Here is a 12542-nt window from a genome sequence, read left to right as displayed (position 1 = left end):
AGATGTTTCATCATCTGAATGCCCTGGTTCAGCCTCGTTCTAATTTCCCTTAGCAAGATACAGACAGGAGTTCCCTGAAGATGTCACGGAGGCTGCTTCAGTGCAATGTTTTCTGCAAGTGAGACTATTTTACAATGATGATACGATAGTTAGGCGGAAATTTTGTTTTATGACATTTTGATACATTCTGGATGGGTCCCAAGATTTGTATGAGCCTGCAAGTCATTAGATTAAATCAGTATATAATTTGCACCCCCCCCCCATAAGAATTATTGTACTCCTTGCTATAAACAAGTGTAGTGTTTCTGTCTTCGGTTTTTATGGGCTCAACTCCATTTTTATTCGACAGAGAAAAATGGAATGAGAGATTAATTCTGTGCCTGAGATAAACTGCTTTATAACTCTTTAAATTAAGATCTTACAGACCCTGACGTGATCAGATTTCTAATCTGGTTTAAATATACAAATCTATGAACGTGTAAATGTAACAGTCAGTAATAGTTCTCTCTCTGGAACTCCCAAATGTTGGGAGTGGGTTATGCAAACTCTTGCTCTGGTTTTCTAAGATAAGATGGAAAGAAATCCAGAGAAATGCAAATTAAAACCACAAGGAGATATCACCTCAGACCTGTCAGAATGGACATCGTCAATAAATCAACAAACGACTGTTGGTGAGGATGTCGAGGAGAAAAGGGAACCCCTCGCACTGTCGCTGGGATTGCAAATTGGTGCAGCCGCCATGGAAAACAATGTGGAGGTTCCTCAAAGAATTAAAAATAGAACTACCATATGATCCAGCAATTCCACTTCTGGGTATTTACCCGAAGAAATCCAAAACAGTAAGTCAAAAAGATATATGCGCCCCTATGTTCATTACAGCATTATACAACAGCCATCTGTTGTAAATGGGAGCATCTACGTGTCCATCAATAGATGAACAGACAAAGAGCGGCGGTCCACATATACAATGGGATAGTACTTGGCCATAAAATGTGAAATCTTGTGACATTTGTGACAACATGACAGACCTAGAGAGTATTATGCTGAGTGAATTAAGTCAGACAGAGAGAGACGAATGCCATATGATTTCACTTACATGTGGAATCTAAAGAACAAACTAAACAGACTCATAGACGCAGAGAACTGAGGGTCGCCAGATGGGGGGGGGAGTTGAGAGGCTGGATAAAAAAGGTGAAGGGATTAAGAAGTATAAATAGGTAGTTATGAAATAATCACAGGCATGTAAAGCACAGCATAGGGAATATATTTAATAATACTGTAATAACCACGTATGCTGTCCAAGTGGGTACAAGACTTGTTGGGCTGATCACTTTGTAACTTATATAAATGTCTAATTACTATACTGCACACCAGAAACTAATATAGTACTGAATGTCAACTGCAATTAAAAATTTAGCAAATTTTTTTAAAGATGGAAAGAAATCTTCTCAAGGCACTTCAAGAAAGAAGGTAGGAAATTTGTCACATATGGAATCTGTCACAGGGCTTTGTCAATACAAATGGCGCCGTGGTTCTCACACATCCTCATGCATCAGCACCACCCCCGGGATTTGTTCAACCCAGATTTCAGGGTCCCAGCCCCAGAGCTTGTATTTCAGTAGGTTAAGGGGGAGCCTGAGACTCTGTATTTCTAACGACCTTCCAGGTGATGCTATCGCTGCTGGTCAGGGGCCACACTTTGAGAACCATGGTAGTAAATTTCTTACATGTCCTGAGAAGGGCCAGGACCTTACTTCACCTGACTGAACTGTCCCCGCCAAGCTGGTTAACATACTGCAGTCGCTAAAGCCTCTCCACCGCCCTGGAAAATGAGACGGACTCTCAGATCCATGCTGGGCAGCAGCCACAGTGTACTTAAGGGAAGTGGGCACGGCTTAGCCAAATGCCGGGGAAAGAGAGAATCAAAGTACGATCGTGGCATGACCGGCCAATTAAAAGCTCAAGGGCTGCACAGCCTAGACGAGAGGCCAAGGCCTCACGACTGCTCACGAGCTGTAGTTTTTCAAGCTCCCCGAGAGATCCAAGATGGACAGCCGCTGCTCTAAGCAAACATGAAGGCTGACAAAATGATGCCAACTGGCTGAGGCAGACATTCGACAGGCTTGTCTAGGCTCAGGCTTGTCTTCCTCCGTGCAGGGCTCCTGCCTCTTACACTGTGATACGTAGTTAATAGGTGCTCAATAAACACTTGCCGAATGACTGAATATTAATCAACCAGCAGACCTGCAGAGGACTAGTGCCTCCTTTCCCCAGGGTGCCCGGATGAACACACAAATATGTAAACGATGTCATTATGAATTACTAACCCTCACAAGGGCAGCGACCTTGTAATAAAAAGAGAACCTCTGAGAAAGCTCTGCTTGGGAGACAACTCCACATAAGCCCAAATAAATATCATGATAGCCATGGGTGAGAACTAGGAAATGCTGTTTGTCCCAGAACAGCGGTCAGCAAACCATGACCCACAGGCCAGATCCAGCTGCCACCGATGCTTATAAATAAAGTTTTACTGGCACACAGCATGTCCATTTGCATCCACACTGTCTGTGGCTGTCTTCACGCTACTGGGGGCGGAGCTGAAATAGTCGGCAAAGCCAGAAACACTTGCTCCCTGGCCCTCAACAGAACAAGCTGGCCAACCACTCCCTAGAGAAATAAGAACACGCACACCAACAAACTCGATGTGACTGTCTTTAGGTGGTTGAATTATGGATGACTATTTTCTTCTTATACTAGCTGAGCTCTTGAGTTGCATGTTTATGGGATCATGTGTGTTTCAGCCATAAACGGAAGAAGGAGAGTCTGCCTCAGTGTAGGCTCTGGTGCCAGGCCACCCCGCCCGGCTCCCCCCGGTGATGGTACCTTGTTTCCGATGGCCTTTTTGGGCGGGAAGTTGTAGGCTCTCACTTGAGGGTATTTGCTCTGTAGCTTGTGGTGCAAACCCCTGAACTCTGTGTACCGCCGGTAGACGTTCCACTCATCATCTTTTATCCGGATGTAGACCTGTCAAGAAAAGGAAAGAGAAAAGAAAATGGAAACCTCTCTTAAAACTTTATTACAAAGGGGCGGGATTTTGGCAACGCTCCACCCATGGAAACCAGCTCTGCGAGAGCAGAGGCCACATCCGTCCCCTGTGCCACTGGATGTCCAGTGCCTGGCAGAGAGTAGTGGGGAACACATGGGCACGTGAAAGACGAGTCAGGCGGGTTACGGGAACGACATGCCGTGCACCACTCCCCCGACTGGTCTGAGAGACGCAGCCTTCATTCTCCCGTCACCGGCGCGTTGCGGGTTGTGGGTGAGTCTTCCCTCCTCTCTGGCTACGCGCCTCCTCATCTGTGCTCGGAGCTGGTTAACGGCACCCCTCCCAAGGTGGTACAGACAGCTGTGCCTGGGACTGCACAGACTCCCATACGGAGGAGGCGGGGCCAGGGTTGGGATCAGCCCAAATGGATAGAAGGTCCTCTCCAGATGGGATCAGCACAACTAGGGCATAAAACGTCTTCCTTTTAATCAAGTGTGATTCCCAAGAGAACACTCTGGGATACCAAATCTGAGGGCTGTTTCATCAGCTTTTTGCAGGCCCTAACACCGTCCTGGACACGCAGCAACTACGTCTCAAGGGAAAACCATGGGAGAGAGATCGATGCATTTAAGAAAATTACATGAGTTAAGAACAGCACAGAGTAAAATCTCCAATGATGAATAGCTGTTTCAACCTGCAACCAGTGAATGTCAATATACATCTTAAAAACCTCTAAATACAGGCATCCCTAACGTGTGCGATGCATTCTGATTTTACATTTTTCCTAACACGTTCAGGAGCCACCTGTTTCATTCCCTGAAAGCTCTGCGTCCCCTCCCGCTTCTTCAGCGGCCCCTTCCTGGCCTTCCATGCGGGCACGTCCTTTTCTGTCCGCGCCTTAAAGGCGGAGGCTGCCTCGGGGCCTCCTCTCGCCCACACGAGCATCCACTCTCAGATCTGCACATTTCAGGTCTAGGTCAATGACTCTCAAATCTGTATCTTCAGCCTGGACCTCTGATATGAACTCCAGACCTAGACCTGAAAAGATGCATCGTGTCAACATCTGAACCCAAGATCCGCACTGCAAACCCGCTCCTCCTCCTCCTGAGACATCACTGTGCTCTCTCAGGGGATGGGCCACTGACGTGCCTGAGCCAAAAATCTGGGCATCAAGTTTGAATGCTGCTGTCTTTTACTCCCCACATCCGAGTACTGAACAATAAGGCCTACCACCCCCTCCACCACCGCCACCTCAAAATACACCTCTGGAGCTATCTCCACCCCCACTGGGACCACCACAAACTGGCCTCTAGTTGTCCTTCGAGCCTGCTGTTTGTCCCCATTCAATCCATTTTCATCTCCCCTGTTCAAATTCACTTGATGACTGCCCATGAAGGATGCTCATGCCAGCTAGGTTTGGAGGTAGGTATGTGGCAGCCTCTGGGGGCCCAGAAGGCTCCCGGCATCATCACGACCACCTTACTTCAGGCTCCGCTCCTTGCTTTGGCAAATGCCAATCTGTCTGCATTTTCTTTAAAATCCTTTAATTTCTTAAATTCTTAAAAATTCCTTTACAACCAGAATGGTGCCAATTTGCCTGCCTTTCTTTAAGACATTCTGTAAGATGTTCCGATCAGAGCAAATATCCTGTCCTAGAAAGAGTGTCCCCTGGCCTTCCAACTTCCTCTTCCGTGTAGCCCCTGCTGTGGGGGGACAGCAGGAATTCAAGGATTTGGAACTTCAGGTTAGAAAGGACCTCCGAAACCATTAGCTCAAATCATCGGATCCATGTGACAAATACCTCCTCCCTATTCCATATTCTCTCCTTTGAGACGGTGCACCCAGGTCAGGCTCCAGTGGACCAATGACTTGGGGGGAGCTACCTAGACTGAGGATGAGTAAATCTCCCAAGAAGAGGGAGTATCGTGGGTGTGAAGAACAAGGAAGGAAGGGGAGGAAGAGCCTGTTGGCGGAGAGGAGGGGAGGTGACATCATGTGACTGGTAAGGAGACACTACGCATACAGGTGGTTAAGAGCACAGACCCTGCAGCCAAACCCCCGATCCCGACTCTGCCGAGCGCCAGCTGCGTTGCTGAGAGCTACTTAACTTTCTGGGGCCTTTGCTTCCTCCCTTGAGAAATGGGGATAATGGTACCTCCCTCACTGGGTCTTGGGAGCATTAAATGAGCCTAGACCAGGGCCTAGACCAGGGCCTGGTACATAGAAGGTGCCACATGAGTGTTCAATAAGTAAATAATTAAAAATAACCTTATTAGGGGATATTAACTAGCCTTATTGAGATCATTTTGCATTATATACAAATACTGAATCGTTACGTTGTACACCTGAAACTAACACAATGTTATAGGTCAATTATACGTCAATAAATAAATAAGTTTAAAAAAATGATTATTGGTTGGGTTACCCCGGGAAATGACAGGATTTGGATTTTAGAAACCTCTGACCCTCGCAGTCAGCTTTAACACGAATCTCCTCCAAGCGCTTGACTGATGGACACTGGGCTACAGCAAGCTCTCAAGACATCATGGCGCTTCCCAGGAGTCAGCACTCCCACCACCTACCACTAAGTGATGGCAGGCAAATGGCTTCTTTCTGAGTCTCAAGTTACTCATCTGAGAAATGGGTATAATCCAAAAAATCAATGCCCGAAAGCATTCATAAAAATGCCTGGCCCTCCACGGTGTCGGCTGCTGCTGTTGCTGCCATTATCATCAAAAGCATGAATTCTGCAAACTTTAAGAAGGACTGCCATTTAAGTCACACCTGTCTTAGGCTTTTTGAAGTCTACTATAAGATTTTTGCTTGGTAAAGAACAAGTATGCAGATTTCTAATGACTCGGTCCTAAGGTTTAGAACAAATTATGCTGTGGGTCATTAAAATTATTTAATACAAATATAAATTATAATGCCCCCTCCCCCAAAAAAGCTCCACAAATATGAATCTCCAAATGTGATTTCTCAGGCACACGTGAAAGCAGCCCGGCCGTGGAGACTGGACGAGGCGGCTCCTCCCAGCCCCGGCGTGTGCTCCTCGGGTGTCTCTGCTTCTTCCAGGCCTCATTTCCTCATGTGTCATGAGCAAGGTTGGACTAGGCGGTCCCCACGTCCCTTTACAGCCCGCAAGTTTTGTCCTCTGCGTCCCCAGGTGATCCGCAGTCTCCAAATACTCCCTGGGCCTCTTCCTGTCCACACCCCACTCGCATCTCATTGTGGAGACCAAGGTGTTTGTGGGCCCAGGCGGGAGGCCCGACTGGAGCTCGATTAGGGGGAACTTAATACGAAAAGCAAAGGCAACAGCAGCACCCTCCTTGGAGCCTCTTTCTTCAGAGCTCAGTGTCTGAGTGTCCCCCTGCCGAGCTGGGAGAGCGGCCTTGCGGGAACCCTGGGTGGCGAGCACGAACGCTCACCAAGGAACCAGGGGCAGAGGGGGTTCTGGGTGCTTCCATCATGTTTCGTGACCCTCCTCGCTCCTCCCTCTGCCGGTACCACTGGGCGGAGGCCCTCCCAACGTGAAGGGCGGCCAGCGGGCATCCCTGTACCAACTTGTTACATTTGGAGGCCACCAGATAATGGGGGGTGGGGGAACAGTCACAGCCCCTGGAGACCAACCACAGACTTCAGGTCAAGCACCCATGTTCCCATTTTCTGCTGTGGTCTGGATGCCGATCAAACCCTAATCTCTGCAGTCAGCAGTCAGTTATGAAGCTCTAGGAGAAATTCAGCAAGAGTAGAGGTGCCAACTGCCGGGCCCCAACGAGGAAAATAATATTTTTTAGAGTTCCAACAGAATACAAATACCTTCAACGCTCCCACTTGACATTTATGGAGTTCTTACTATGTGTGGATACGCCAGGCACCCGAGTGCCTCACCGTTCATCGTCAGTTAATCCGCAAGGCAGATGGTGTGAACTGCCCCTTCTGCAGATGGAGACGTGGGCCCGAGGGGGCACGTCACTTGCCTGGCGGGTGGGGAGGTAGGGAGGTAAAGGACTTGAACTCAGGTCTGCCTGACGGCGAAGGCCCAGTGCTTTCTATCACAGCACACCGCTGCAGTAACCGAGGCTGCTGAAGGCCCAGGAACCCCACCAGCAATGCTGGCAGCCGGGGACAGTAGCTGCCAAGGAGGGTCCCTGCACGGTCCCTCTGAGACCCAACTGCCCCTTTCCTGGGCAGATCACGGATCCTCAGAACAGTCTCCAGTCTCACCTTCTTTACGCCTCTCCCTTCAGGAACCTCACGCCATTAAGACCGCTCAGAATGACCTACCTGGGCGGTCCGCCCTCAGCAGCCACGCATTCAGCATCCAAAATTTGGAAACTTTCTCTGCAAAGTCCAAATTGCTCAACCAAATTGAGTACTCATTTCACTAAAGAACTGAACGAGCTTATGCCCCAAATTGTTAGTTTTTTATTTTTATTTTTTTACTTTAAAGGGCTCTCCATCCAAATTAAGTTTGCTATGCCCAATTGCTTCTGCTTGAGCCATAAAGATAATAACCCCTTGGAGGAGGAGAGAGTTGACCTCAGCTGGCAAAACCAAGTTCTCTTTTAAAACAAGCAATGAAAAGCCAATTCAAGTCCGAACTCCTTGCCTCAGCAAAAGAAGCACAAAATAGGAGGGTGATATCTGTCATCAGGAATCACGGCAAACCTGCCCTTGTTTTAAAAAGAAGAGCGAATCTTGAGGTTTCTTTCCCACTGGGAAGAACTGCCCCAGGAATGCCTGTAATAACACCGTGAGTAAGGAGAGGGGTTCGCAGGGAGAAACGGAAAATCCTCAGTCCGTCAGTGAATCCAATCCAGAACAAACTCTTGTGTGGACAGGGCCTCTGGGAACTGCCTTCATTTAGAAGGTTAGGACGACCGAAGCATTCCTGTCAGCCCTCCGGCCCTCACTGCTCTGCTGAACACTCCCCCGGTTTCTTTCGGCTGGCTTTGAACTCCATCTAAGTGAACTCATACAGATTGCGCCCCTTTGCGTCTGGTTTCTTTTGCTCCGTATTGTGTTTGTGAGATGTCTTCATGTTGTGCGCAGCACTCACCTGTCCTTGTTCGTTGCTGCATAGTACTCCCCTGTACGAATATGCCACATTTATTAACCCACTCTGCTGGGGTGGGAGTGTGGGCTATTTCCAGTTGGGACTATTATGGGGAGGCTGTCACGGGCAGTCACGGGCATGGCTTTTGCACTCATTTCTCTTGTGGTCATAGATTTATATAAGCACAGTAAAATCATAAAGCTACTAGGAGGAAACATCTTTATGACCTTGGGGTGGGCGAGGGTTGTCACAAAGAGCCTGCTATAAGTGTCCTTTAACTCTTTCTGGGTAGTGGTTACACAGGTATATACAGAAGTAAAAATTAACTGAACTAAACACTTAAGTTTTATGTACCTGATATTTATATTAAAGCTAGATTTAAAAGCAAAAGTAAAAAAAAAAAAAAAAAAAGCCATGCCTTTACTATCCTCAGGAGAGTAAAGTTTTATCCTAATTTATGGACTTAGGACATCTAAAGAAGACACTGGTGGGTGAGGAGCCACGTGGACCAGGCGCTCAGTTAGACATCAGCTTTTAGAGAGGGTCCAGAGACTGGGATACGGCCTCAGGCAGACCTGGGTCCAAAGTCCAGCTCCGCCTCCTGCTAGCCAGGTGATCCTGGGTGAGTCCATTCACCCCTCGAAGCCTCGATTCTCCGTTTGGAAAATTAGGATAGTGCAGGGAGCTACTTCTTAAGCGGAGGAGAACTGAGTGACCACGTGTAGGACAACATTCTTTACATCTGTTAACAGGTCTAACATCAAATGTTGGATGTTCTGGGGTAAAAGTGATCTCCGAAACACACACATCTATATAGATCCGCGTATCTATACAGTATCTCCCTCTCCAAGTCCCGGATCTGTTTTAAGGGCCTGCCAAGCATAGGCGCAGGCTTTCCCGCCAGCAGCATGCTGGCTGGATCTTAGGCATGACTGAGAGCTACGTTGCAAGAGGCAGAATGGCAGAGTGAAAGGGCACGGGCCGTACAGGGAGAGAGATCTGGGTTCAGATCTCAGCTCTTCCCCCGGCTAGCAGTCGCCCTGGGGAAGCCATCTCGAGACTCAGCTTCTCAGTCTGTACAGTGGGGACGACACCACTCCGGTTGGCTGGTCTGAGATGCTGTGCCTGGCAGGCAGGAAGCAGTGGCAGCTAATAACATTGTAACCCCCTCACCTTCGTCGTCATCTGCCTTTGTGTACACGAACTTCCCTATTAGAGAATTAGGGGTAATTATAGGATGTGCAATCACGAAATTAAAGCAGGTAATTACCATGCCTAATTAATTGTCAAATGCTAGGCAGGCCGGGAAACACAAACAGAATGCACAGTCTGTGGGTTGGGCAGTTAAACATTCCCTTTGCTTCCAAAACACCGTCAACAGAAACAGCGGAGTTCAGTAAATGACCTTCTTCGGTGGGTTTCCACGGACTGAAACAAAACCTGGGAAGCGTCACTTGGGCTTCTGACTCAGAACGAGCTCGGTACACCTCTCTGCTGGCTGCAGGCTGGCCTGGCACGTATCCTGGCCCTGCCACGCGAGCACCAAGGATCCCAGACAAGAGTGCTACGTTAGGAGGGGACCTCATAGGAGACACCTGATGGAGGCCGGAACCTCTGCAAGGATCAGACCTACAGAGAAACCCGTGGACATAAATGCAGCAAGAGCTCTGAAAAAAATGCTCACTTACACGCTGCTGGTTTGGAAACTAACCATCGGGCTGGGCGGCCCCTGCTTCCTGCGGCATGCATCCCTCTCCACTTCAAAATTCAGGCAACTTTTTAATACCCAAACTCCTCCACCCCGGGAGCAAACGCGTTTTGATGCAGGTTGTGTTATTCGAGAGAGAAAGTGAGCATTAACTATGACAATGTCCTTGGACTTAGAGAAGATGACGTACTACGTAGTGGTACCTACCACGTGCCAGGCGTCTCACCTACGGTTTTCACAGATGCCCTGCAATGTTACACGCCTTAAAGCAGAGACTAGGGACAACTAAGCAACATGCCCACGGGACCTAGAGTGAGGAGCGGAACCAGAACCGGGTGGGCCTTCATTCGATGCTACACCAAGGCGCACGCCACACCGTATCCATCTCGGAGAAAAACAAGTGCTATAAACTCTCAACTCCGACGTCCTTTACACGGATTGTTAAATTTAAAGACAGTCAGATGACATTAGGATAACAAAGATTCTTTCAAAAATGGCTTTAGTTTCCTAATTCATTTTGCTTCCCTAACACCCAAGGAATGAATGATTTGTATTTTGGTTGGCAGCCTGTGTTAATGTCTCCTAAGAAAACGTTCCTTTTAATGAAACGACTTCATGTGTTATTAACTCTAACTGTCCTCGCTGCTAGAACGAAATGCCTGAACTACTGTATGACCATGCTGAGGGGCTGGTATTACTGCAGCCAAATGCTGGGAATGAGATGAATAACTTAGCCGGAGAAAAATGACTTTTCAGTGCACTGGGTTATGGAAATGAGGCAGGCGAGTCAAGTCAGAAGTGCATTATTTACTAAGAGTGGCCAGCACAACCCCCCATGGCTTTTAAAGAATAAGGCACAGAGCGAGCGCTTTAGCAGTGGGCCGGACCCGGCGCAGTCTGCTGTCCCTGGACGGGGCCGCTGCGATCGCTGATGCGGAGCCCTTGTTTCAGGCAGAGTCACGGTGCACGCGCTTGGTCACTGCAGGTCACCCAGGCTCTACGACCTCTGGACGTCTGACACCGATCTCAACGCCTCTGAGAGCGGCATGGCCAACCTGCCCGCCGGACTGCACCTCATGGATTCTGAAGGTGACAAGAGCTGGATCCTGGGCTCAGGGCATCGACTCTTCCTTTGAGACCCTGCTCAGGTCAGGTCTCCTCTTGCCCCCACCCTGAGTGGATCCCAAGCAGAATGGTGTGGGTGTTCCCTCCTCTGGGTAACCGCCAGGCCTTTCATGTGGCTGGCTCAGGGCTGGGCCCAGGGGCTATCGTGGAGAAGCAGCCCAGACGTGAGCCCTGCCCTGCTGGAGCCCCCAGCCGGCCAGACAGCCAACGTGACACAAACGACCACACACAGGGACACGCCACTTCACGTGGAGATACGGCAGCAGGGGACGAGGCACGGTTCTCGCAGCTGTGCTAGGCCTGGGGGCAGCGCTGGGTTAGCAGAGCAGGGATGTTTGCTCTGGGACGAAAATGGCGAGTCGGAGTGGACGGGTCTGGGGAGGGAAACAGCTCCGCAGCAAAGGGCAGGGCCCAGCCTGGCGCAGGAGGAGCCAGAACAGGAGAGGACTCAGAGGAGGCCAGGGGGCCGGCCCAGGAGAACAGGAGGGATGTGGGAGATGCTGGCAGTGGGCTGAGCCGAGTCTCAGGTGTAACAGGATAAGGACGGGGCAGAGCCTCAGGGCCTTTGTCAATGCTAGTCCCTCTCCCTGGAATGCTTGTCCCCTCACTCCCTTCGGCTTCTGGCTCAACTGTCACCTCTGTTTCCCAGCACCAACCACCATCTGGGATGCTAGATATTCGCTTCTTTACCTGTCTATTGTCTGTCTCTCTCAACGGGGGGATAAGCGCCCCTAGGGAAGGGATCTCAATGATTTTGTCCACTGCTGTACCTCTGCCTAGTACTGGCGGCACCTGATATACATTCACCGATGGAAATGTTTAAAAAGAATGGAACGAATGGATTGATAGGTGAATGGGCAGGTCCAGGTGGGAACAGGCGCTCTGCTCAGACACTGGATGGAGCGCTGCCAAGCAGTCCCTTGCTGGCAGGCCTTGCCGCTCTCAGTCCCACAAAAGCAGGATGTCACCTTCCTCGTCTGAGCACATGCTCGATAGATGTGTGTCCAATACACGGAGCAGGGGCTGCTCAGAGCACGGAACTGCCATCTACAGCGCTGATGAACGTGGAGGGGGACAATGAGAGCAGAGATGGCTGCTTCAGCGAACGACAGGCATTTATAGGTAATCGAGTGCCCCTCACTCGCTTTCGGATGGCTGGAGGGGGAGCAAAGACGTAAGTCCTTTAGAGGAGAGGGAGCTTTGCCTTTAGCACATCACGAACTCTGGCTGCCCATTCGCTTTCCCTCCTTGCCGTTCTGCCTGCGGCTGAGCCATTGCTCCAGCACACGCTAGTCTGAAGAGAGCGAAGACAAAAGCCCAGGTCCGCCCGGCCCCAGACCCCACGTCTTGACATTATGGCTCAGCACCTCCTCCCCAAGACCGAGGGAAGCGAGGGGAAAAGGCGGGACTCTGGTGCCGAGTTGCTGAGTTCCTGACCCTGGTGCCCACCCTCTGTCTCCCAAGTAAAGCCTGTGACTCAGTAAGTCATGGGCGACACCACTTCCAAGGGAGGTTAGCTGCAGATGGACTCTTGTAGGGGACCCACAGGGACAGTCCCCACCTCACGTCAGGCCCACCTCAGGACCCTCTGCCCACCAGATGCC

The 12542-nt window shown here is 49.8% G+C and overlaps 1 protein-coding gene across 1 annotated transcript in view; it reads right to left on the bottom strand.

The window, feature by feature from the left end:
• Positions 1-12542, bottom strand: part of LOC105290966 (sorting nexin-29-like) — a 161844-nt gene that overhangs the window by 88676 nt on the left and 60626 nt on the right. Inside the window, exon 3 of the mRNA XM_011358425.2 lies at positions 2884-3024. Coding sequence (XP_011356727.2) covers positions 2884-3024 — 141 coding nt within the window. The remainder of the gene's footprint in view (positions 1-2883; positions 3025-12542) is intronic.

The sequence above is a fragment of the Pteropus vampyrus genome, unplaced genomic scaffold, assembly GCF_000151845.1.
Source record: "Pteropus vampyrus isolate Shadow unplaced genomic scaffold, Pvam_2.0 Scaffold40, whole genome shotgun sequence".
NCBI lineage: Eukaryota > Metazoa > Chordata > Mammalia > Chiroptera > Pteropodidae > Pteropus > Pteropus vampyrus.
This window is presented reverse-complemented; position numbering and strand designations above follow the sequence as displayed.